Source organism: Hippoglossus hippoglossus, chromosome 9 (genome assembly GCF_009819705.1).
Source record: "Hippoglossus hippoglossus isolate fHipHip1 chromosome 9, fHipHip1.pri, whole genome shotgun sequence".
Classification (NCBI taxonomy): domain Eukaryota; kingdom Metazoa; phylum Chordata; class Actinopteri; order Pleuronectiformes; family Pleuronectidae; genus Hippoglossus; species Hippoglossus hippoglossus.
In genome coordinates this window covers 2,070,537-2,098,295 of record NC_047159.1, presented here as the reverse complement: position 1 = coordinate 2,098,295, position 27,759 = coordinate 2,070,537, and the positions used below count along the sequence as shown (strand labels likewise).

Genomic DNA, 27,759 nt, shown 5'->3' with positions numbered 1-27,759 from the left:
CAAAAACAATTAATTGCCGCCCTGGGATCAATGAAACCACACAAATAAAGAATTTCATTAATTCTCATAAAGTCATCGTGCCTGGAACTGAAACTTCATCAACCGGTGGAGATCAGTGTCCTTCAGCAGCTTCTCTCTGGGGAACTCATCAGGTCATAATGCAGCTTCTCTCGCTCACGTCCCCGATGCACCGCAGGGAAGTAAATCATCAATACAACACTTGCAAAGCATTAAATCTGCTTTTCTCCAAGTCGGCTTGTTGTTTTTGTTTTTTTAACAGGAGCAGGAAGTTATTTAATGAGCACGGAGCTGAAGAACACATTGAACTCTGGTGCAGATGCACATTAAAGATAGATACAGGATTTTTATTCTCTTTAACTGTCTTTAACTTGTTTGATGACATATTAATCATAGACCACTTCTTTTTTTACTTGCATATAAGAAGTAGGTTATCGTGTGGAGTGTTGTTGGGACTTATCGGTGGAGGTATGTGCTCCACTGAGCGCCTTCCATTTTAAATTAAAAGTGGCTGAAAACGGTGTTCAACTGAACAAAATGTGGAAAGTCAGGAGGAAACTCGGATGTTAACGACTCGGTCGGACGAGGCTGCAGCAACATCGGCACAGTTTGCAACTAAACAATTAGAAAAGCGAAACAAAATGGTGAATATTACACATGTGGATGAAGGTTTAAACCTCTAATAGCAAACCTGTGGTAGATGCACCTTTTAATCTTATCTAGAACCTCTCTCCTCCTCCTCTCCTCCTCCTCTTCCTCTCCTCTTCCTCTTCCTCCTCCTCCTCCTCCTCCTCCTCTTCCTCTTCCTCTCCTCTCTTTAGTCTCTGTCCCGGTGTCGGGCCACTCACGGGTATTGTCAGAGCCCGGTTGGCTCCGGACCAATGAGGCCACCAGGCTTCGCCTCTGAGCCAACGCCGCCCGGCTGGAGTGACACACAGGGCGAGCGGCGGTGACGGCCATGAGACAAACGACCAGTTAACGATCTCTGTGTCTCTCTGCGTATTGTCCTCCGTGTCTGTCCGTCTCGTCTCGACGCACGGTGATCGAGTGGACGTATTGATCACCCTGGATGAGAATATGCATTTAACTTTGATTTAAACAACCAAATTACCTTCAAATGGATTAAACCTTTATTCTGCTGCATAGTAAAATGACTGTGACACATTTCCTCGGGTGTTAATTGCATTGCAGATCAATGCCGGAGACTTTTTAGCCCGAAGCTCGACACACATTGACATTTTAAGACACTCTGGCATTTCAGGACATTCTGTGCTGCAGATCTCGCTGCTGGTGGTGTTCAGTATTTCTTAAAGATTTTTTTATTATACACACGCAATATTGTTGTTGATTATTTTTGGTTGACCGGCAGTTACGTGTACGGTGTTGATCTCTGCAAGTGATTTGACTTCAAACTAATATCACAGGATAGTTCCCAAACTTTAGTTTTTGGTCATGCCTTCTCTTTGGAAGAAATACGTGCTTTTAATTACATGAAACATGTAAATCTTTGCAATTACACAGTAACTATATCAAGAGCATAAATATCTCGTCTCTTCGCAGACGTTTCACATTAGTTTCTTAAACTGAGCACAACTAGTTTTTTCAGACAAAAGACGTCAAGAAGTCTCTGCTGCCATTTTAATAGATGCGATTAAAGTAAAATAAGATATTTAATGATTTATTTGATATTTTGTGTGAGTTGCATATAGCATAAAGCATATATAGCATGTAGCACAAGACAGTATATGCAAAATTGTAATGTACTTTGCACTGATATTGATATTTTGACAGCAAATCTTGATGGGTTTGCAAATAACAGATTATTGTTATTTCACCATTGTTTCAAATGATTATTTTCATTATCAAACTGCTGTTGATTATGTAAATCAATAAAAAAAACTCACACCCCAAAGATTTACGATCATCTAAGACCAGGACATCCACATATTTGGCCTCTTTTCTTGAAGGTTTAACGACCGTTTATCTGAAAGTCCTTAGAAACGCTGATTTACTGAATGTATCCTGGTTCAGTTACATCCCCCCCCCCCCCCCCCCCCCCCCCCCCCCCCCCACAGGGTGAAACATTCACCACCGTGTCACTAATGAGTCAGACCAGGGGCTGGTGTCTGTGGGTTAATAATCAGTGAAAATAATGACTCACATTAGTTATAAAAGCCTTAATCTCTCTGTGTCAGTTCTTTTCAATATTAAAGGATATTATAGTTAATATAGTCCAACTAACAGCTCTGTTTACAAATAGAATCTGCGTCTTTATGGGTTTTGTTTGCTGTTAAAAATCAACTTTTGACTTGTTTTGCTGCTGCATCATGAAGTCAAACACATGTTTAGTTTCTATTTTCTATAGCTATTAATTTATTTGATATCTCTGCCATTAGTTTTTCTGGTTCTACATCAGTGTGCACAGTCGTCATATAGAAAAAGTCTCTAATACTCTATCGTCCAGCTTCTCTCCAGTTTCTTGGTCTCTGAACCAAAATGCAGAATGTCTGACATTTCAAACTGTTTTTCCGGTTGTAGGTGCGAACTGTCACTTTTCTTTTTTTTATCACAAAGTTAAAAGTCTAATGAATTTCTCATTAACAATTAAAATCTTCTGTCTTCTTCTCTTTGCCTTGTTAACTTTTTCAGTTTAGTTCAGTGAGTAAACAGGAAACATGAAATAAAGAACACTCACAAAAAAACTGTGTTGGGGTTGGATCCAGTTCATCCAACCAAAAAAGAGATGACATCAAAATGTCATAAATAAGAAATATATATATATATATATATATATAGTGAGTATACTGTGAGTACGTATGTGTCTCTGTTTCTTACATTGTCTGTGTTTTCTCTTTTTGTCTTTCAGTGAAGAAAGCCAAACTACATGGGCCTCCAGGTGAGAGCTTAAATCATATATCACATATCACATATCATATATCACATATCACATATCACATATCATATATCATATATCATATATCATATCCCTATTATTTGACCATGTGGAGCTGAGGATTTGCAGCTTTGTGAATGATGACTGTATTGAGATGGTTAGATTGATTTTTATCAAACAGTCTCCCTCCGAGTTCTCTCTGACTTTCAGTGAGACAGATATTATTGATAGATATTGTTTTGAGTTTCCGTTGAACATAAGGTTTGTTTCTCTAAATAATCAGATCTGTGTCACAATTTATTTTTAAAGACTGACTTCCGCAGCACCTGAACTATACTTAACAAGAACAGGCGGCTATGACGTCGGTCTTAGACGATGTGTTACGGACAAATGGGAGCAGTACCACTGGGAATCCTGAGGGGGCAGTGTAGCCGATAGTTCAAGATAGACGACCATATCGGTGGCGATCACATCGGTTCAAACAGACGAATCTCTTTTCGTACGTAAAGGCAGAATGAAATGAGTCTTTCGTCTAGTTTTTAAAAACTTCGTCAACACTTAAAAGTTGAGGTCCGACACCGAGAGCTGCTGTACGATAACGTTACTTTGTGCTAATGGGGGAAAAAACACCATCAATGTCAAGAAACTTGGATTTGCAAATGATGAATATTGACTCAGCGGTGAAGGTAGAAGTTTTTAGTCATTTAGGTAAAACTGTTGGTTTCTCTCACACCGATCTTCACCTGTTTTGTCATCGGTCCAGATGTTGATTTTCATATCACAAAGCTTTCACTGCCTTATTATTCTAACCGTTACCATTACACGTAAAAGCCAAATCTCGAAAAATTAAAGATTTCCCAGCAGTGACGCATAAACTCTGCAGCCAGTGGAAAGTGGGACTCCGCCTCGCCCTCCACCTTCCTTTATTCCTGTCTTTCTCCCTTTGTGCCTCCTCTGCCGGCTGCTGCTGTTTGTCCCTCCATCCTCTCTCCAGGCGATGATGAGGGGTGAACAACGGCGACAAGTGGGAGAATGAGAAATCAAGCCAGAGGAGGACAGTAGCAAATCAATAGATCATCACAGACAAAAGGGCCACCTGCTAGCCTGAGATGACAACGTGTCATCCCACGGCATAAAGGGAAGATGGAGACAAATCCCTCACTGTCTTTAGGAGACAGAGACAGACGCCAGACACAGAAGATGATTTGTCATTGGCCGCCTCCGGCCTCCGATCGCAGAGCAGATTTCCAGAGCGGAAGCATATTTTGATTGGCCCTCGCAGGGTTCATAAAACGGGACATGAGTGATGGTGTTGCTGCCGAACATCCACAGCTAAGACGCTTCCTTTCAGTAGTTGGAATTACCGGTGCTATCTGAAAGTTATACATCACCACTGATTTTATTAAACTCCAGCAAACCTTTCTTGTATCTCTCCCCGTCCTTCAACTGAATAATTAGACTTTTATATTATCAAACCAAACATTACAACATATTGTAATCAAATCATATTTTCAAAGATCCAGCGTCCTGGTTGTGGTTTGTACATGTTCACATCTTATTCATGGATTCAGAAATCAAACATACTTCTGTGTGAAGTTGTCGTCAAAGTGAGGAATACCAAAGATATGATGATAAACAAAGCAGCGAGGATTCGTACATGAAAGAAAGCAACAGTCTGATGATGCTAATGTATTTTAATGTTTTCACGTAGTGTATTTATCTATTTATTATCTGTTGTTACCTCTGGAGGTTTTGTTTTCATCCCTCTCAGCTCCTTTGTTGGTTTGTTTGTTTGTCAGCAGGATTTCACAGAAACTACTGGACAGATTATTGTGAATCTTTTGGGTCAAGGAAGAATGATAAGTTAGGGTGCATCCTACCGAGTGCCATTCTACTTTATTATTTTATTGTTTACTTTATTTTGCTGTAAATAGTTTGTTCTTTGACGTGAACGTATTCATCATTAAACAGAGAAGAAGCATCGAGTGCGATGAACATGACGGCAGCCAGTGAAAACATCACATCATTTGAAGAACAGGATCAAAACTAGTCTAAGAATCAAATAGAGGACAGTCAAAGATAAATAAAATATATCTTTCACATTCTAAATGTTTGCATTCTACTCTTAAATATATATAATATACAATTATACAGTTAAACGAGTTAGCAGAGGACTTTGCCTGAATCAAATAACACAGTGGACTGCTGGATTACCGTCTTGTTGAAACATTTCCTGACACGTACACAAAGAAAGGAATATCAAGTTTGCGTCTGTAAATTTCTATTTTAAAATTTGACCTGAAACCTCCTAATTTCTTCCTTGGGGCTGTCGCACCCCGCCATGCTGGCGGTGGCGAGTATACCCAGGATGGCGTTCTGTCACGGGACATGATTATTAGTCTGAGGTCAGAAACAACTAGTAGACTTTGTCCCACTTTGGGAAACCTGATCTGATTTGTCTTAATATGAAGAAGCAATAGATTCTTTGCCCTCGGGGACTCGGCTGCTGTGTCTCCTCAAACCTCAGCGGTGGACGACCCCCGGGAGACGAGTCCCGTAAATGTGTCACTTTATTAGTTTGGAGGATTTAAGGCACATGATCCTGTTTTCGGCTGTGATGTCTTTAGAGAAGATGATGTGAACCTGGTTTGTTGGTCTGATCTGATCCAACTGTTCCTGCAGACGATGCGGTGTGATTTATCTTCATGTGAGAGATGATCGTTCCAGAAAGATTTGATTATAGTTCATCCTGTTGCTCTGGTTTCAAGGATCCAAATCAGTGATATCAGCCGTTTGAATGAATTCGTTCTCTTTGGCTCTCGGGTCACGACACCACTTACTGAACTTCCTAATCTCTGGATTAGAGGTTTGAGAGGAGGGTTTTTAAACAGAAGGAACATTTTAGCAGGAAGTGTGAATTAGAAACACGAAGGACTCAGATGACCGACAGCAGACGAGCGCTGCTGCTGGGGAAGATTCGGTTTGTATTTTTGGCTCATTGTCGTTCCTGTTTCTCTTTTCAGTGCAGAAAGTGAAAAAAATAATTGGGCTGTACTTGTTATAATAAATCATTAACCTTGAACAACAGGTCTTCAGGTGTGTTTGAGCAGGGGATTGTGGGAGCTCGCAGCTCATCAGCAGCTCTGGTTATCTCGCTGTGATGGCTCCCTGCAGCCTAATGAATGCACAGGAATCCCTGAACGATAATGAAGCGGTGGCGTCGGTGTAATGAGGCTCAGCCGCAACTGTTGTTCTGTCGGAGCAGACTGCGACGACTCCTCCTCCTCCTCGGCACATCGGTTTGTAAACAAATCTTCACTGTACGACTGTTTAAAAACTGAACTGTTTGGGGAACTCAGATTTTCTTTCTACTTAGCAGTTATTATTACACGTGAGACTCAGCATTGTTGTGGTGCAACATACTCATTTAATAAAATGTATTCGTTTTCATTTGAGCTCTGTTTTGGTCTCCACCAGCCTGTGAGACAAACGTCTGTCTCTTTATCCGTCAAAGCTCCACCACCGTCACCAGATTGTCTCTTTGTCAGAATCGGTGTCAGAGCGTGAGCGGCAGCTGGAAACAGAGAACGAGCCAGAGTCTGTAAATAAAGATGGACGACGCATCGCCACAGACAAATATATGATCCCACTTTATTTAGCCACTCCTCCTTCAGCTCCCTTCATCCCCCCCGAAGGTCTCCTCCTCTCCTCTTCCTCTCGTCCTCCTCACCCTCCTCCTCTGGTCCTCCTCACCCTCCTCACCCTCCTCCTCCACCTCCCTCGACACCCATAATAGAGTATTCATTACTGAAGACAGCCCAGTAAATGTCATCTTGCCTGGCCGTGCTGCCGACGTCCATGTGTAACTGAATATAACTTATTTATTTTCATAAGTCATTGCCTCTTAATTATAAATGACGTGGGCCGCCCCCCCCCCCCAAGAGGGCCCTGCTGCATGCTGGGATATGTCCTATCCACTGTGTGTGTGTATATGTGTGTGTGTGTGTGTGTGTGTTTATGGAGACCTGTCATTCAAACAGCTCTGATGACAACCTCGTCGGTGTCAAAGAAAGCAGAAGCTAAATTTAGACGTTTTGTGTGTTTTGTTGTTTCTGCTTTGTGCAGTTTCTTGTGTTTCTCCCTCGGCGCTGTTGGCTCAGGCAGTAAATGGAGCTGTCTGCGCCCTGTCAGTCCCCCGTCCCCCTCATCACAGGCCTGGCAACCCCCTTAAGTGAATGATGGATTATTCCGGATTAACCCTTTCACCTCCCCGCCTTGCCTCGGTCATTAGAGCGGAGACATTTACACTTGACATTTCCCTGAGTCTCACAGCAGGATCGAAACGAGGTGCTGTTTAAAGATTAGATCCGTATGCATGTGTCTCCATTTGCAAAAAATAAGAAGTTTGACTCCAACTCCAGACACCAGGAGCTTCCAGTCTGCTGAGATCTTCTCTGGTGGTTTACAACGTCCCCTGTGAACCGAACCCTGATCTGCACGTCTTCAGACTGCTGGAGGAAGGCCGGAGTGCGTCTAACATGTATTTACTTAGATCTGCTGAATCAGACCGGATCCTTCTTGTTGTATCAGTCAGTTCTGTGGCGCTGCCAGATGTGTGAATGTGTGAGCGAAGCAGGTCAAGTGTTGAGTCGACCCTCCCTGGATAAATAAGGATTAAGACAAAAACACAGGGAGTCGTCTGTGCTCTGTTGGTTCGGGAGTGTTTCTTTTCCCCCTGTGAGGTTTTATTAGCTCAGCGTGGCTCTGCTTACTTTACTGAAGCAGCACAATGCAATCAACAAACAGCTCCGGGGGGATTTTCAGAAGGAAATTGGAAACGCAAAAGAAATACATCTGTATGCAACAGTGTGTTTACTAAAACATCTAATGTGGGCGCTAAGGATTCCAATACGCTTGTGTTACATCTGCATTAACCTTTATTCCTACAGGGGAAAACTGATTGAGTGCACAAAGTCTGTGATGGGAATCTCCTACAGGGCAAAGTGACTGTAACGCACGAACAGGGACGAGGCTTTATTTACCAGGTGGTAGTTTGCAGGTTTCCTGGACATTGAGAGAACCGTTAACAAGTATTCCTACACGCCTCCCTCTGCTGTTTTTGCGAATCCATCCAGTAGTTTTTGCATCATCCTGCTAAATAACCGAGTAAACGAAAATAAAACCTTGTTGGCGGAGGTAATAAGGACGAAGGAATCTGTGGGTGACACCTCAGAGCTCAAACACCTACTCCCGGACCACTGAAGCACGACGAGGAGAGAACTGGAGTCTATGGTTTTATCAAGTGGTGTTTTAAAAATGTTTATCAACTAATGCTTCAATATAAAACAGGTCTTCTATTCATCTTTTCATCATTTTTGTCAAAGCCTCCGTCGCTGCACCTTATTAAAAAGCTTTTACTATAATTGTCTTGGCTCTAAATACCTTCTGTGCAATTTTAAAAACCGCTGCAGCCATGCATCTAAGGTCAGCAGCACCAGGGGCGGATGTGAGCCGCCGTGGTTTGGGTTAGAGAACGTTTTAACAGATGGAAATTCAGGCTTTCTTGCTTTAATCTTTTTTATTTACCAGTAGTTTTTGTCAAAGAGCTTAAACTCTAACATTCAAAAACGATGAGATACATTAGTACGAGAAGCTTTAAGACATCACGGAGACTCGGAGCTTAATGAATTCAGGTATTTCACCAACGTGGAACCACATTCAGTATTTGGTTTTTCAGAGTATTTGGAAGCGGACCCTGTGTGTAATGTATTCATGAACACATTCATGGCCTCACCTCGTCTTCACCCCAACTCCACCGACGCTGCCCTCAGCTCCACCGGCTCTCTTCACCAGAGAGTGGCTGTGAGATTGAGAACAGCGAGATGAACAAGGACACACAAACACACACACACAGCCGCATCCCTGACGCTCTCTCAGGCTCGTGCACGTTTCTGTTCGTGTGAAGTCGGGGCCTCTTGAGGCAGGTAATCAAACAGGGATTAGGCGGCTGGTGGTTTATGCTGATGTGTGTCAGTGAAGCAGAAGAACAGGATTATTCATCGGCTTCACTTTCTGGACCCGGAGTCTACGTCCGTTTTTATATGCGGTTTATGATTTGGGAGGAATGATGGTCGAAGAATAAAAGATTGGGTTATGGGCTTCAAGTCATAAATGTGCAACCAGGCTGAGAGTTAGAAATAAAAGAACATGCACAGTAGTTACAGTATATAGGTAAAAAATAAGCAGATGTTTTATTAGTATTGAAGTGCATTATAATGTCCACATTTTTAAAAACAATGATGTCTGACCCTTCCAGTAGAAAGACGATTATCTTTGCACCAGCTGATCTCTGTAGAATAACCACATGTAGATTTAACGCGACAGGATTGTGAATATATTAAGTGTGGGTCCGTGCTGCGAGTGAACGGGTTCAGATAGTTCTCTGTGCAGCCGTCAGCGTGCGATGGGAAAACGTAATGAGACTCTGAAGTGGTCTTTTCTTGGTACAAAGTGTTCCCTGTTTAGCGCCGCTACACTTAATAGCAGCACTTTCTTGAAAATGAGCGTTATTCAAAGATGCAGATGCTTCTCCTCTCGCTCTGTGACCCAGAGTGTGTCAAGAATTCACCGGCTTAACATCTTAAATGTAGTTTTACAACGTGAGGAAAAAAAAACCCTGATCTCACCTTGTTTTACAAGATGCAGTAATATGGATTTTAGTCTGGGGCCATTGTTGGAACTGTCATAGGGAAGTAAAAACTTCCTGATCCCGATGTGTCAACAGATATTTCTATAGAGGTTTTTTTATGAAACATAGATGACAAAGGAATGTAACTGAGGCTTGATAAGTTACAGTTTAACCATAAACAAATATATAAAACTTGAATTAAGAAAATAAACATGAATCTACATTCTTTCAACATTAAAATGAATATCCGCCAAATATTAAAGTCAGCCGGAAATCACTCGACGTTGTGAAGATGAAATGAAGATATGTAACATGAATTTATAGAATATTTTATACTGGACTCTATTCGATGGCTCTCAAACTGACTTGCATTTGGTAAAAGACAGTTCTGCACAAATAAAGCTGCACACAGGTTTATAGTGTTTGGTGATTTAAAGGTAAAAGCATGATGAATTGTTCTGTTTAGAATTAGAGCATAAGCTCGGTATTTTGTGGTCACATCCGGCAGCTGAGTAAAGAGTTCTGGCTTCATCTCATTTATATTAATATGAGAAGATATTCTGCATAAAAGCTTCTGTCTTACTGGAAATATCTTCGTTTCCATGCAGGTCATTTATTTCTCTCTCCTCACCATGGGGGGAGTTTTAGTCTCAGGTTTATCTCCGTCATCTTTTCTTCTAGATGTTTTTCTACTTGTCGCATTATGAGTTTGAGGTGAGATTTGTATTTTCACCTGTAGTTCAAACAATAACTGAGACGAGGCAGTGGAGCATCAACATGACAGAAACCAGAATGTGTGTGTTGTTCAACATGGGACCATTTTGCAAATGATAAAAGATAAAATTAAAATGCATCCTCTTCTTTCCTTCACAGACAAGTTCAACGCCTACGTGACGTTGAAGGTGCAGAATGTGAAGAGTACGACCATCGAGGTCCGCGGGGATCAACCGTGCTGGGAACAGGACTTCATGTTGTGAGTAGCACTTGGTTTGTGTGAAGATCAGAACCTCAAGTTGTTTAATTCACTGATCAACATGTTGGATTCAAAGCTCGTCGAGCTCCACGGGTCCAGCTTCCATTAACACACAGCTGAAAACTGTATGTGTAAAAACACTAAAACAATATTCACATTCACCACCCACAAAAAAACAAAAACCTTTATTTCACAGAATAAACAATGCAGAATACATGTGCATTTTGCATAAACGAAATTATCTCTATTTTCTTAAATCTAATATTTATTTGGTTGTATTTGTGTTTTCTTTTTATTTAGAGTTTTTTATGACAAACTTTATGGTTAAACTGTAAATTATAAAAACCTCAATTACATTTCATGTCCTAAGGGTTTGATAACATCTTGGGAATACTTTTTATACATAGCCCATAATGACCGATTATTAGCTGTATTGGAATTTGTTTACTCGCTTTGTATCGTCAATGGCAACGTCCCTTATAAATCCATATCGATGCGGCTCTTCTCAAATTTGTGTATTTTATTTTCAATCACGTGCGTTGTTATAGTTTGTAGTTGACTTGAGCAGTGGATTCAGTAGATTTGAATCTGAAGTGATGAGAGATTTGAGTGTGTGTGTGTCTGTGTGTGTGTGTGTGTGTGTGTGTGTGTGTGTGTGTGTGTGTCTGTGTGTGTGTGTCTGTGTGTGTCTGTGTGTGTCGCTGCTCTCTGGCTCAGCGGTGTCACTGTTCCTGGCAGCGACAGCCTGAACGCGCACCGGCCTCTCGACGTGTATTAAGACAAATGCAGGGAGAGATTGGAGCTGCACAGTGTGTGTCAGGCCTCAGATGAGAACCTGCCAGGTTATCCGCTGCCGCCCGACTCGGCTTTAATGGGACTCAGTGAAATTGAAAGGGAGCCGCGGCCGCCTGTGGGACTCCAGTCTGGCTCGGGTCACTAAATGGAAATCTGTGGCTGGAGCAGGTCGGATGGATGGAGAGTGAAATCACATGCTGAGCCCAGATAGGTGGACAAGTCGGTGATAAATCTAATGAATTGTCCAGACTCCACAGAGGGGAAGGAGTCCAGATGCAGCTGATTAACAAATCCCACTTCACTCTTTATTGTCCCTGCTCCTGGTTTCCACACACATCAGGAGGTCTTTTTGGAGAAAGATATTTTTAGGGGTGATGTTGTGCACAAGGTCTGAGAGGAAGCTCCGTGACAACAGGTGTAATGTGAGGTGCTTGGGCTCAGAGGGGCCGATTGTGCAAATCTATTATTTGACAGCTTGTTTTCTGAAATGCTTCTGAAATCTCTTGTTCAATCCTCCACAGAAAAAAGTGTTCACAAAATGAGACTTTGCTCTTTTCCACACTTTTTGCGATTCAAGACAGTTTTTTAGACATTTAAGATAAATATATTTTTGAAATCTTGTCAAACACCAGCACGAGGCGTTCACATGAGTTTCTCTCCTCTTCTTCCTGTTTGTCACGGACACAAATGTTTTTTATTTTGTTCAACAGACACAGAACTTTCCTCCAGACTCATCCCCCCGAGACTTGATTTGAGGGATTGGAGAGATTGACTGTGGATCCACGTGGTTACATAACTCTCCTCTGAGACTGGGTTGCTCCTCACCTCTCCTCCTCTCCTCCTCTTCTCCTCTCCTCCTCTCCTCCTCTTCTCCTCTTCCTTTCCTCCTGTCCTCTTCCTCTCCTCTCCTCTCCTCTCCTCTTCCTCTCCTCTCCTCTCCTCTCCTCTCCTCTCCTCTTCCTCTCTTCCTCTCTTCCTCCCCTCTTCCTCTGTTCCTCTACTCTCCTCTTCTCCCCTTCTCCTCTTCCTTTCCTCCTGTCCTCCTCTCCTCCACTTCCTTTCCTCCTGTCCTCTTCCTCTTCCTCTCCTCTCCTCTCCTCTCCTCTCCTCTCCTCCCCCTCCCCTCTTCCTCTCTTCCTCCCCTCTTCCTCTCTTCCTCCCCTCTTCCTCTTCTACCCTTCTCCTCTTCCTCTCTTCTTTCATCACTTCCCCCCCTTTGCCAAACTAAGGCCTTCTCAAGTAAACCACCCCCCATATGACCATAATGACTGAAAAAGAAAGGGTGTATAATTATATACATCTGAACCCCAGGCCCCCGTCTGCTAAACAGCTAATCACCTCCCCGGCCTCGTTAGCAGCACTTGGACTCACTGGGGTGCAGCGGTTGCACAGTTGGACGTTTCAGATTAGAAATTGCAGCTGATTTTGATTCTCCTGCCTGAAAGGTCTCAACCAGAGGAGCTGGAAGAAGAATCCAGAGGCCAGAAACATGTGTAGTCAATTAAAAATTGCAGGTAAATGCATGGAGACACATTTAGTCACATGGATCTGGTGAAAACTCACAACATTTATTCAGGTTTAAGCCAATAACTCACAGGATGATGAGGAGCTGTGTAAACTCAGTGGCCGATTCTCCAGATTTTACCTGCAGGTCATGATAACGGCTCATCTCTACCTCATCGGGTCGATAATTCATTCTTCTCAAGTCGTTATCCATCTTCAGAAACTTCTTAAAAGTGTCTTTAGCTTTTTTTTTATCTGAGGCTCAAGCATCTCCTCACATCTGTAATAGTTACAGCTGTGAACGTTACTGTAACTTCATCTGCAGCTCAGTGGCCTGTGCTGCATTCAGGCTCTCGAGGCAGAGTCAGTTTTCTAAGCTTCTTTACATGGGATTACATGTTGTGTGCTGTGTGTGTGAAGCCCCTGCTAATGCCTTGCGTGTGGTCAGGTAAGCGGTGCCGTGGCGTGCTGTCATGTTGGCCTGGACGATCCCTGCGGAGTAAAGAGAGACGGAGACGGATGCAGGGTGAAATATGAAATGTAGTTTTTATCTTCAGTGCGAGTCGGAGTTGAGTTCGGACTGAGCCTGGATTGTTCTTACACCTCCTGTTAAAGTCTGACTCTCTTGCCCGGACGTCCAGAGAAAGCAGCAGCTGACGTTCTCTCCATCTCCGTCTCGCTGCCTCTTTCCCACTGACTGTTAACCTTCTGAAATCCTGAGTGTTCCAGCTGCCAGCGAGCCTTTAAAGCTGGTGGTGATAACACACACACGGCTTTAAAGTGGCTCCTCTCAACATGAAGGGAGGGTGAAGCCTAATGGAGCCTTTTCTGATTGTGTGGATTCATATAGAAAAACACGAGTCACAGCTTCCTACTGGTACTAATGAGCGAAGGAAGTGGAGACGCATTCTCCATCTTTATATTTTTCAAACTAAAACGCAGTGATGTGGATGTAGCCCGAGTCCAATGTCTCTGAATTGTTTGCCTTTCTTTCACAAACTAAATATTCTCGAACAACTGCTTTAAAAAACCTGCCCTCAAATTAAACTCAAATTTAATTGTCCTCATTAAATAAGTGAGCAGGACGCCTGCATGCGCACACTTACCCTAACCCTAACCACCAACAAAAGTTTTTGAATGAATGTGTCCAAGGTGAATTCATTTCCTCTCTATAATGAAAATGCTTTTAGTTAAAGAAGAAATGTTTTAAATAATTTACAGGAACAGAAAAAAAATAACCTTTTACCACATTTTCTGTGACAATAAAGAGTCTCAAAGTAAAATCTACTTTTCAACCCCTGTTGTCAAACTGTCGATTTAAAGGCACAAATCACTACTGGGGACATTTGGGGTTGTTGGTTTTGTCATTTCTCTACGTTTACTGCCTTTATCGGACAGTAGCTGTGTAAAATGCGAACGGATGCGAGTTATTACCCCGTCAGCATTGGGCACATTGCAAAACATCTGCAGGAACATCTGCACTCGTTGTTTTCCATATCAAGCCTCTCACATGGCGTCTTTCTCCTTGTCTCTTCGACCCGTGTCGGCTCATTTTCATCTCTCTGAATTGTTGCATCCTGGCTACGTCGATTCACGACTTCTTCTTCTGCTGCCGCGCGTCGGGTGTGAACCAGAATGGGATTAACTGTACTGTTTTACGTTACCACCACAACACGCAACAACCGGCAGAGTTCTGCATGTGTTCGAGTGTCTGTGACAAAAAGAGACAAATCTTTTCGACAGGGTTTCTCACATTCGGAGAAACATGGCGATTTATCTGACAACAAAAAGAAAAAATTCCAATATCTGTGGAAGCGGCAGTAAAATGCTCATCCAATCATTTTTGTTCGACCTGGATGAAATGATTGGATGGCCTGTGTGTTTTCATCCGTCATGTGCAACACAACAATGCTAACATCTGTCGTGTGCGTTCATCTCACTGGCACGACGCACATTCATGTGTTCTGGAGGCGCGGCATCGCCAACTTAACCTTTAACCTGGTTTTATTTGTGTCATCTGTCGCTGGAAGCCTCATCTTACTGCACAGGGTTTTCACTACTCACATCTAATCCGGGGGTTTTTCCCACAAAGTTATTTTTAAACCCCTGAATCTCTTCTCATTCAGGCCTGATTGTCGCATTGTTGTCATCGTGCAGGATCTCTCTGCTCATCATCTGCCGCCTCTTATTCTTACTCTCATCACTGTGTGAGAGTGTGTCTGTGTGTGTGTGTGTGTGTGTGTGTGTGTGTGTGTGGGGGTGTGTGAGAGAGAGAGTGTGTGAGAGTGTGTGTGTGTGTGTGTGTGTGTGTGAGTGAGTGTGTTTGATAAGGGGATAAGCAGTTGACTGTTGATCCCTCTACACTCGGGTTCAACAGACCTCGCATGCTCGTCTCTGTTCATTCAGGTTCAATCTCTCTCTCTCTCTCTCTCTCTCTCTCTCTCTCTCTCTCTCTCTCTCACCACTGACCTCACTTGCCACTGGAGGATTTAACCTTTGACCTGATCATGTCGCAGGTCATCAGCTTTCTCTCTCTGTGTTGTCTCACCTCTCTGCTCGTAATCCACTTCAGAGACCTCCTGTACATGTAGTTTAACACAGTGTAGCTGCCAGGAGGCAAATAGTTAACATATTATATCACTGAACCCAAAGAGTTTGGGGAAAAATATGAAAATAAACGTTTTCATAATAGTGATTTCATGTTTGTTTCTTTTACTAGAGCAAGATCAATATAGATTTGTTGGTGCCAATGCTGATATTAGGTTAGGATACATGTTTGTGAAAGACTCATATCTATCAGCCCACCGATTGGTCCGGCTCTGTTTGTCACTGTTTGTTCTCCCAGTTTACGTCAGGGAGAATCTTTCCTCCCGTCATCTTTCTGCCTGACAGCTTCTCCAGTGATTGAGGTCACAGTCGCCTCTTTTCTTCCAATTCTCTGTCAATTAAGTTGTGTTTAAGTTTAAAAAATGGTGACCTTCTTCCTTCGCTGCACACGGACCTCTGTTAGTCTTTATCAAGTCACTGTAACAGGAATGATTCACTGCAGCCGATAATTTCATTCACTTTCATTTGGTGCTTTGTTCAGGTGAACATTAGAGCAACATATGAACCATAGCTCATAAACAAATACATGTGAAAACATCTATATCAGAGGCATTTTCTCATTTTTTTTGTTACCCTGGTTGTTTCTACAGAAGTCTATGACTTCTCACTTTATAACGTTATTAATCATTTTCCTCAGGAGTTTTTGTCTCAATCTCTAGTTTCAAGTCTTCTTCCAAACAGCTGATGTTCATTTAGCAAATTATGATCCATTTAGAGACAAATAGACCATAAAGCACCAGCTGTGTTGTGGCGTTGACACCGTGTGATTGACAGCTGTCCAGTGGGGGCAGGTTGCATGTGTGGGTGGGCGTGAAGTGTCTGGAGCTCCCAGTCAGGCTCCACCCCCTGCTCCTCCAAATATGGTTACTTCTGGCCAGTGGGTGTCGTCACGGTGTCGGCCGCCACTTGAACAAGACTGAAGCATCAGTTTAATAATTAATGCTGCACGACAGAGCATCAAGATGTGACAATGTTGTGTGTGTTATAAAGTGTGTTGTGCCACATTGTGGAGGCGGAACATGTTTGTAAAACGTGTCGTTAATGACAAATTAAAGGGACATTACGCACTGATCAGCAGTGTCTGTCTGTGTAAAGCTCTTCTTCTCAGGAACATGTTAAAAGCTGTTTTCCACCAGGGATCTGTCGACCGCCCCCAATTCCTCCCTCTCAGTCCATGATTTCCACAAAGCCTCGTGCTGAGCTGTCGCCTCTTCCTCTTCGTCCTTTCCCTCATTTCATTTTTCAATTTCTCTCTCTTCTCTTAAACACCAGACGACAGAATGTACATGTGCACGGACACGTTGGGTCAGATTGTGGTTTCTGAACGATAAAAATACACCATTTCCTTCCCGGCTACAACAAACTATCCCCTCAATAATGGATGGGCTGTGATGGAGGGCAGAGTTGGATGTAAAGCTACAAGAACACACATGCACACATCTGGTCTATGAGTCACAGACAGGTTGGAGACAGGCTGCTCAGAAGACAACGTCAGACCTGTTTCTAATCCCATTTGGGATTTCATGTTTCATGGTTTCAATTTAATAATCTCATGGATTAACATCAGTATGACTGTCGTGTTACCTGATGTAAACACAGAGAACTCTGAAATGCTTGACATGGTGTTTTTACATTTTGGCTATCAAGAAGAAATGCTGTTTTTTTTTACTGTTCCACATGACGCAGATATCTGGAATAGATCATTTAGATGCTGTGGTGCCCCGTGAGAGGCGTTCTGTTTGCTTTGGAGGGTTTTTAATCATGATCAGAAAAGAAATGGATCTTTTGAATATGAGTAAAATATGTAATACAAAAAACTCAAACAGTTGAACCAACTATTGTTATTTTCACAATAAGTATTTTCATACCATCATCCATTCGATCCAGTGGATATGAGCTCGAGCTGATTTCTGTGTCCAGAACTCAGTGAATTACGATGCAGGTGATGGCTCATGGTGCCTCCGCCTCACGGGGTAATGCCAGCTGGCTTCTCTGGCCACTGCTCCCAGGTCACTTTTCTCAATTTAACAATCTGTCCTGGCACAACAACGTTATAAAGATATTTAGAAGACTTCAGTCTCACAACAAGCCTGTGAACAAGTTAACATTTGAATGAAGACGGTTAGTGGTAATCATACGAACATCATGATTATGACTCGATGTGTTCAGCTGGCTGACTTCTCCAGTTGGTGGCAAGTAGATGCAGTACACACACACACACACACACACACACACACACACACACACACACACACACACACACACACACACACACACACACACACACACACACACACACACATCCCGCCCACCCTCCTCTTTCTATCATCCCAGCTGGGAGGTGTCATCAGAGATGACTGACAGCCAAACTGAGGCGATATGAATATGAATGGCTCTGTGAAGATGAATATGCAGATGAGGAGACAGTTGTGTTCTCTTCTCTGTCAGAAAACGACGGCTGTCATCCTTCACCCTCGCTGCTTTGCGATCGGCCCACTGTCCGACCTGTCAGCAGGGGAAAGGACGGCTTTATTGTCAAGGCCACAGTCAGAGAGCAACACTGTATTAAACACCACATTGTAACATGTAATAATCGGCTTTATGTTACATTTTAAACATTTTAAGGTGAGTTAGACTGAAATGAAATAAGGAGGGAGTCTAGATTATAGGATTGTGAACTCGCTTACACAAGACCTACAGGACAGATTACTGTGAGACCTGGTGAGGAGTATGTGGGACAGGTTTGGAAAGAACTTGTTAAATTTGGGGGCCAGTGTGGATCAGATTGTGGATCCGGATTAATATAATTTTTTTGCACTTTCCTTAACAATGCGAGGTAATGCGCTTTTCAACATTTTCCCTAATTTCTCAGAGAATAATTCATGTTTAGAGGACTAATATCTATGGGTTTGTTGATTATTATTGTTATTATGAGCTCTACTAGATTCTAGTTGTTTATGTTTTCGCCCACGTCCGCAGGTTTGAAAGTTGGTGTTTATTAAAAAAAAAATCCAGATCTACTGGATTTATATGCAGTTTATTTGGGGGTAGGAATTTTTTCAGCCACAGTATCTAAACAAATAAGGCAAGAAACATGTAGCTGCCCTGAGAGTGTATCTGAGATAATGTGGATTCATTAGAGAATGAACTGTTGCTATGTTACTTCAATTACTTCTGAATTAATTCCAAACAAACGTGATGGATTTGCTTCAGACTTTAAGGGACTGCTGGGCCTCGGTGGAGGTTTGAGCTCCACTGAGTGACATTCATGTTAATCACTCTAATGACGTTAATGTATCTAATGCAGTTATTGTTTGTGTGTTTCCACAGTGAGATCAGTCATCTGGAGTCGGGTCTGGTGGTGGAGCTGTGGAATAAAGGTTTGATCTGGGACACGATGATCGGCACAGCGCTGATCCCGTCGGACAGCATTCGACAGTCTGACGAGGTAACGCACCTCACACACACCTGCAGCACACACACACACCCTCATTAGTTCATGTACACACACAAATACACAATGGGCTTAAAGTGAAAAACACAAGATTTATGTATTTCCTGAGCTTAGAAACGTATTTATTATTATTGGAAGTAGAGATGTAAAGATGTCGTCTTCGCCCGCCCTCGCTATAGACTGTAGTGTTCGTTAAAAATAAACGGAATTAAATAAATAATTCTACATGTACAGAACAGAATGTGCTGCTTAGGCGACGACAACCCATCCAATAAACACACACTTACACACAAACTCAGCGTCCACCCACCGGTTCTTATCAAGACATCTTTACCTGTCGGCTGAAGTCTGGAGAAGCAGTTTCCAGCTGCAGAGACTCGTCTCTAGATCTCATTACGTTTTTTTCTGAAAAGTTTTAAAGTGATGCAGCAGCGCCTTCGTCCTCATTAATAATTCAGCCTCAATGTTTGGCTTCTTCAGACGATTGTACGCTCGCTGCCATTTTTACACCGTCTGAACCGTCAGTGTTGGTGCTGCAATCTTCACCCCTTCATCTTTGGTTCTCATCAAGAAAATATTGACATTTGTCTTTGTCCCTTCCCTCGTGTCCTCCCTCTTTCTCTTTGTCTCTCTTTTCCCTCCTCACTCAGGAGGGACCAGGAGAGTGGACGTCCCTGGACTCCGAGGTGTTAATGAGGGAGGATGAGATCTGCGGCACCTCCAACCCAACTCCACACCAAGTGCTGCTGGACACCCGCTTCGAGTTACCCTTCGGTGTGTAGATGTACACAAACACACATTTACTCACAAACAATCATTCTTATCTGAGCTGAATCGTTCTGTATGAAGTCAAAACAAAGTGCACAGTTCTGTTTCTCCAGGGGATCAGATCTGAAACATGAAGTGAGATAAGGAAGGTGTTTATTTCCATCTCTTTGTACTTACATTTAATTTCAACTGTATTAAAAAAGGTCTCATTAACAATTAAACTAGTGTTCAGCTGCAGACGTCCTGATTTGTTTCTGAAGCTCTGCTCATCCTCAGTTGTTGGACTCTTCACTTCATCAGACACAGTTTTATAACTGAGTTGTTGGAGCTCGTGGTCGGCCTCCATGTTCGATTCCCATGAGCTCCCCCGTAGAAGCCCTGTACAGTGTTTCCGAGCCTGTGGACGTACCATTAGACTTCATGAAGTTTTTATGAAGCATTTCTTCACATCAGCACTTTTTCTTTCTGTTTCTTCCCCCCTGTCTTTATTCCTGGAGTGTGATCCCTTAAACTGCAGCACTTCACCGGACCGTGCACTTTGTTTCCCCGTCAAGCTGTTAATCTGCGGCAGCTGTCTGAGGAGTGTGTTGTTGAGCCGCCTGCTGCCCTCACGCCGCCCGGCACTCGATTCATCAACACTCACCTGGTGTCACGGTGCCACAGCCTCAAGCTCCTCTCGACACAATGGAGTCTGAAGATGGAGATAAGATAGTAGTTCCCCTATTTCGGGCAAATCTGACAAATGCTTTAAAAAAATAAGTAAAATCATCGACAGCCTTTTGACAACGAAGATCCTGATCAATAGAGAGATGCATCTAAACTGACACACATTGTAATATCTGTGTGTCGTAAGCTAATGGAAAATATACACTTTCTGAACATTTAGATTGTTAAGTACATTTAATTAGGACTAATCTTCCTTTTAGAGTAGTAATATAATACATTGATATCTGTAGTTTGAAATGCATGGGAATAAACTTTCACAAAACGTTGACACACTACTTTAATATATTGAATATAGACGAATATAGTTTTTACACTTAAATGTGCTTTAATGTAGTAATAGTATACATTTAAGTACTTTCAAGAAAATGAATACTCTGTTTAATGTCAATATCAAGTATAAACTAAGCATTATGCAAAGAAATAAACATAGAAAACAAAATTAGAAAAACAGAAAAAAATATTTCACCACAAATATTAGTCACTTAAATATAGAAAACTCATACATGTAGAAGATTGATCAGGCGTGTAGCTCTGCAGCTGCTCACAACAGTTTTCAATCAGCTTAACAAACTACAAACATCTTCTGTTTATAACATGTGCAAGACTCTGGACAGAAATAAATATTAAAAAGTTTAAATTTTTAACTTTAGACATAGATATTTTATTGCTTTGGAACATGGCAGAGACTGAAGTCATGATTTTATAGTATCTCGGGGCTTTGGGGACGACCTGTGAGGAGGCTGCTCTTTCTATTTCTGGGCCCCCGACAGGAAACGTCCTCATCTGCTATTAAACACGTCTGAATATGAGATGGGATGAGACATCGTGGATGGGATGAGACAGGACGGGATCGGGTGGAGCAGAGGCGACTGAGGGGAGGGTGGAGCTACAGCGTCTGTCTTTTATTTGTTCTTGTACTTTGGCTCAAATTCTGTATTTTCACTCTCCGTCTTCCTCCATTATTGACCTTCTCTCCAGCCTGGTCACCCCGTCCTCCGTCCCTCCGTCCATCTCTTCATCCGTCCCTCCATCCCATGTGTCTGTTTCCTCCAAGTCGCCGCTTTCACCACTCACTCTCCTGTCACTCGTTGGATTCCTCTCACTTTTAAACCTTTTACTTCTCCTGTCCAGACATCCCAGAAGACGAGGCTCAGTACTGGACCAGCAAACTGGAGCGGATCAATACCATGCGGATACATGACGAGGTAAGTTTAGTTTCCTGTTAATAAGAAATAGGTTATTAATCTACAAGTTGTACAATTACAGCAAATTCTAACTTGGATATTTTTTCCCCTTCACTTAAATGAACTTTTGATTTCACTTTAAAAAACATCCAAGTACCACAAGATAACTTTATTCTGCTTCTGGGTCCAAAACATGACAAACATTGTGCATTTACAGTTTCCTGCATCCAGGGACTTTGAGACAATAATTTACTCTCAGTAGGAAAATATGAGGAATCTGAAATCAGTCAAATTTAGTTTTGTTTCCTTTTTATATTCGATAAAATTGCCAGATTTTTTGCATCTTGTTCCAGTTTGCTGTCACAGTTCAGTTACAGACTCTACAGTGAGACATTCTCCACGTCTCACTGTGTCTCTTTATTCTCTGCTCCCATCTAGTGGCAGATAATGGTTATTACAGCATAGATGATGTGACACATTTCTATCTGAGGCCCGTCCTGTTCCAAGTCCTCCCTCTGGTGCAAAGCAAGTTATTAAACATGTTTATATGATAACAGATTCAAACAGTCGGGGTTTGTGAGGTCACAAACCAAATAACCAACATATTCATAGAACCCAGACACGACATGAGGACGGTGTGGAGTTACATTTAAGACACTTTAAGGGCATGAGGGGAATTTTCTTATGACAAAACGTGAAGAAGAGTAATAATCGACTGGAGTTTGACTTCAAATGATTTCTTCTTCTCTGTTTCCGTTTGTCGTGGAAGTTTCCTCTGCAGGAAGAAGTCCAGAGACAACGAATGGCGTCCGTTCCCTCTCAGTGCTGTAAGTGTAAAAACCTGGTAAAACGTTTTCATGCCAACGTGTCATTCCACACTTCTGACTCTAATTTGGACCAAATACATTTTCCTCCTCCTGATTCCCCAGTGTTTGATGAGCAAAGACAGAAACCATATGTAGAGCTGTGGTTAAACTACTTTTCCCTGTCGCTGTTTTGTCGTGTCACTCTTTATCGATCATACTGGATAATAACTCGGTCTGATCGAGCTCCGTTCATTTTCTTATTCATCTCTCAGTGGAATCATTATTCATCCATCAAAGCACAATCACAGGTGTTTTCATTCCCATCACACGTCACATACTCATCAACCATCCACAGTTACAGTTACTGGTTTGATTCTTCAGTAAGTTCACTTTTCTTCTTCGAACACTTGCCTCCACGCCCTCAGGCAGTTGGAGTTATTTTGGATGGAGCGACCAGCAGAGTACGTATATGTGATGTAAAGTATAATGGTTGTTTTTTATTTCTCCACATTCTCTCCTGCATGATACTCAACTCTTTCCCACCTGTAACGGCCTCTGTGTGTTTTGTCTTGTGCACATTTTGTTGTCATGTCTCATTTGGTCTTGTTGAAATTGCATCATTTGTTTTCAAGTCCTTGTCAGCTTGCTGTTGATGCTTTGCCACCACAAGAGGGAGCTGTATATTCAACCTGTTCTTACTGAGTGGAAGTCTAAGGAGTTAAATAATAAAGTATAAAAACACTGTTGATTTATTTCCTTCTGCATTTAACATCGTTCACAGCTGTGTCGACTGGTTCAGTTTGTTTAAAGTCACACTGATGTGTAATAAGATATAGATATATAATAATAAGGCCCATCAATTACTCTAATTAAACTGCAAAGAAAGAAATGTTTGTTTGCTTGTGTTTAACTGAATTCTTGTTGTTGTCTTTCATGCAGCTTTGGATGACCATGACAGTGCCATGGACGACCGGGACAGTGACTACCGCAGTGAAACCAGCAACAGACCTCCACGTTTTCACAACGCCTCCCAGACCAATTCATCAGTGCACCAGTACCCTATAGGACGCAGGGTCCAGCATCAAACCCCGTCCCGGGAGTCTGACTCCATACAAAGCTATGAGCTAGACTATAGAGAAATGAGGGGGGCCAGGTAAACACACACATTAACACCCTGTGGCACCACATGCATGTGAAGAGCTCATGAATAACAGCTATTGCATAAAAATACCTCCTGCGTTTTTCCATCGGCCTGAATCAATATGCTCTCCAGCTCGTATCCAGGAGTCATTTGTATTCACACATATAAAGAGTCGAGTTAATAAGAGCAGCAGAGTTCAGATGATACAGAGCTCGAAACGGACTTTTCTAACAAATATTGTGATTGTCATTGCTACTGAAAAGCAGAGGAGGCCTGAGGTGGTTATGTTCTCCAGCATGAACGACACCTTTGGTCTTGATGTATTAATTATGTCTGTGGTTGACATCAACTTCAGTGTCTATTGGATTTAACTCTATTGATCAGTTAATCAGATTTATTGATGAGATTGTAAATCTTTCAAATGAGAAATCAAAGTAATCTCAGTCAGACAAACAAACAGCATCAACTCACCTCCAGCTAACGACTGCACGTGAGGTTATGGGTTATTTTTGCACACTAATAAACTTTGATTGTCCTTCCACATAATTTTCTTTTTTGATTTGCTATTCCATTTCCTCTGTTAACACTTTCTTTGCATGCTCTTCTGTTTTTGATTTCATGTCTAATGCTTCATTTCTCTTTCTTTCTTTTTCGTTGCATCACTTTCCAATGCTTCCTGCATGGCACTTTGCATTGTTTTAACAATTGAATCCAGGCGGTCGAGCTCTAAGCGTGGAGTCAGAATAATCCCAGTAGACTCAGGTATGGGTGTGGAGGACTGGGAGAGCAAATACAAAGTGCCTCGTGCAGGTGTCCTGGACGATTACTTGGACCCTGAGCAGAAAATGTGGGAGGATGAAGATAAAAGCATCATCTACCGAATCAGTGACAGCCCGTCTGAGCCCAAAGGCAGCAGGTTCTATCAGACAGTGGAGTGTGATGCAATGTCCCCGGAGGAAACTGATGAGACGAGTGGCGTCTCAAACAGACAGAGGCGTGGATTTGGTAGTGGAGAAGTACGTTTAGTTTATAAAGAAGCCGGCAGCTTTGAGAATGAATTGTCCCCTCCTGAAATTGATATAATTCCCTCAGCCAAACAGCTACGGCGGCAATCAGACAGTGAAAGTTTGCTCTACAAGACCAGACTGTGGGCCAAAACTGCCTTAGAGGACACTCTGGAGAGCTACGCAGCTTTCCGTGAGGAGGAGGCTGCTCGAGAAGAGGCTGCGAGGATCAGGGTGAGGAGTGAATATAGCTCAATTTGTTCAGATGAGATGCAGTACTCCTTCGGATCTGAAGAGGAACTAGATGAACTGACCTTCACTGAGGGCGATGTTAATTATGAATATGAAAGTTACTACTACCCAGGCAGGTATATGTCTCCATCTGGAGGACAAGGCAAAGGGAGAACAGGTCGTGGACAAGATCCTATGTTGTCTCCTGTAGAGGAGCCAAGTGATGAATATATAGATCCAATGGATGAACTGCAGAGCCTAGTTCACTCAGTGTCTGAATACCTGGCTGTAAAAGAGGAAGAGATAAACAACTATGAGTCATTGCCCAAACCAATCAGAAGAAAACTGCCGGCGCTGCCAACCGATGCCAAACCCGTGCAACCTGGAGATGATGAAAGCAATGAAGTCGAACCTGAGGTGAAGGAGGAGAGTGTCGCTGAACAGGGCATGGCTGGAGTAAAGAATGTCATGAGCTCATTGTTCAGTACAATCAAAGGATCAAAAACTGCCACTGAGGCCGACGCCTCTGGTCCAACTCTGTCCCCCCAACCTGCACAGGCAGACTTTGGGATGTCAAAGTTGCTCTCTTTGATTCCTAAAGGTACCACTGAACCCGCAGAAACCTCTGATACCACTGCATCAGGTCCGCCAGCTTCCCAAGCACCCCCCCAGCCTGAGTCTGGCATTTCAAAGCTGCTTTCATTTATTCCCAAAAGTTCTGGTACCTCCCCCCCAGTAGCCATAGTTCCTCCTGCCTCTCAGGAGCCCACTACAGAAAAAAAGTTTTCCCTTCAGTCTCTTTTGCCATTTCAGTCCTCTGAAACCAGTCGGCAACCTGACACTGATCAGACCTCAACACATATCGCTACAGAGACACAAGTAGGTGCAACCGCTGCTAACCAGTCCACATCGGGATTTGAATCCATGTTAGGAAGGCTTAGTCCCATGAGACTTTTTTCCAGTGCGCCACCATCCAGGGACCCATCACCTCAACCATCAGAACAAATAAGTGGATCTGCTGCAAGCAGTGAATCCCAGCAAGGGTCTTCAAACAGAACCCAGAGTCCGAATAGAGATGGCTCACAAACAGAGCGAGAGTTGTCAGGTGAGATCATACCAGGTTCAGGAAGTGGATCAGTTGAGTTATTGCCAGAATCAGGAAGTGGATCGGTAGAGCTTCTGCCAGAAACAGAGTCATCAGGTGAGCTAGCAGATATTCAGCAAAGAAGAGCTCCTACAATATCGGAACCGAAACCTGAAAGCAGTTCAGAGGAAACAGGTTTCTTCAGTCCTTTCAGGAAGTCTCTCTCTAACCTCATATCAACAGTTCCTCCTGAAACTTCCCAGCAAACTGACACCAAGCCCCCAGAGGAGTCATTTTTAAGCAGCAAACTCAAGATCCCCTTTTTTACCTCAGAAAATACTTCCATAACCACCCCCCCAAAAGCAGAAGGAGGTGTGTTCTCAGGAATTCTCAAGTTTGCATCTGGCGAAGATGCCAATGCCCAAACAAAAAGTCAATCCCCCATCCCTACAAGAGCTCCATCTCCAAACCGTGCTGTGCTTCTCGAAAGTGCACCAAAAGGAAATGCAGAAACTGGCTGGTTTTCAAACCTTTTTAAGGTTGGCTCAAGTGAACCCACTAATGAACCTGCAAAACCACAAATCACTCCTTCTGTGGCTGCAACCAAACCTAGCGGTCTAACTGAAGGGCATACCGAACAAATGGTCCCTGAAACCACAGGAAGCACTGATGGTAAAACAACACAACTGTGTCAAGAGCAAACAGTGTCTGAAAAAGATCCCCAGACAGATAGTCAGCCTGAAGCAGATGTCACATCTAAAGATCAAGGTCCTCCCAAGCCTGTGGAACATCCCACATCACGACCACAAGCCTCACAGCCTCAAGGTCTTCTTTCTGGTCTGTTAAAACTAGGATCAACAGATGATGTGTCATCTGGCAAGAAAGCCCAGGAAGGGGATTGCCAGCCTCAACAGGGTGGGTTGCTCTCAGGCTTGTTTTCATCAACCACCCAGCCTTCTAACCAAGCACAACAGAATTCTTCCACACAACAATCAGGAGGACTATTGTCTGGATTTTTAAAATTTGCCTCTGACAGTGTTTCTGCTCCTTCAAATCAGTCCCCTGTCAATATTCCATCTCAAAAGCAAGGACCACCTGTTGCTGCACTGGCATCTTCTGGAGGAGTCTTATCTGGGTTCTTGAAAATAGCTACAGACACAGTGACTGCATCTCAACCAACTCAGACCAGTCACAAGTCATGTCCAGAAGTGGGTGACCATACAGTGAAAATGGAGGAATCTGAACAAACAAGTAGTCACAAGACCACTCCTCCCACTCAGTCATCAGGGATCTTGTCAGGATTGATTAAACTGGGTTCAACAGAAGCAGCTCCCCCTGACAAAGGTCCACCTGACCAGCAACTAAGACGACCTGCCACCACAGATCAACAACAAAACCAACAGCAACAACTTGACCAAACAACAGAAAATGTTCCACCGAAAGCAACAGCACCAACACCTCAACCTAGCGGATTTTTTGGAGGTTTGTTGAAACTCACAGAAACTGCGACCCAGCCTCCAAAAGGACCTACGGCCACACAATCTACACAACCAAATCAGCAATCAGGTAACATGTTGTCAGGACTCTTTAACAAGATCGTGGAACCTAGTCCTCCTCCATCTCAGTCACAGCCTAGTGCTCAAGAGAGTAACCAAAAAACAGGGCAGCAAGCACCTCCTCAGCAAGGAGGTTTTCTCTCAGGTCTTTTTGGAATTGGGGGCCAAGAATCTGCTTCTGTAAACCCAGCCCAGCCCTCACAAAACCAGCCACCGAGTGGCCCAACCGGGCGGGAACCGAATCAGCAAATGGGCAATAGACAGAATCTGCAACGACAAAACCAAGTCCCTCCACAACAGCCCCCAAGTAGTCCTGGAGGGATGCTCA

The 27,759-nt window shown here is 43.0% G+C and overlaps 1 protein-coding gene across 1 annotated transcript in view; it reads left to right on the top strand.

The window, feature by feature from the left end:
• Window positions 1-23,475, top strand: part of LOC117768471 (protein unc-13 homolog B-like) — a 33,058-nt gene extending 9,583 nt beyond the window's left edge. The window contains exons 2-9 of the mRNA XM_034596837.1: window positions 2,885-2,914; window positions 10,473-10,572; window positions 18,808-18,925; window positions 19,582-19,705; window positions 21,557-21,630; window positions 22,379-22,436; window positions 22,841-22,891; window positions 23,355-23,475. Of these exons, the coding sequence (XP_034452728.1) occupies window positions 2,885-2,914; window positions 10,473-10,572; window positions 18,808-18,925; window positions 19,582-19,705; window positions 21,557-21,630; window positions 22,379-22,436; window positions 22,841-22,890 (554 nt within the window). The 3' untranslated portion in view covers window position 22,891; window positions 23,355-23,475. The remainder of the gene's footprint in view (window positions 1-2,884; window positions 2,915-10,472; window positions 10,573-18,807; window positions 18,926-19,581; window positions 19,706-21,556; window positions 21,631-22,378; window positions 22,437-22,840; window positions 22,892-23,354) is intronic.
• The last annotated feature ends 4,284 nt before the right edge of the window (window positions 23,476-27,759 follow it).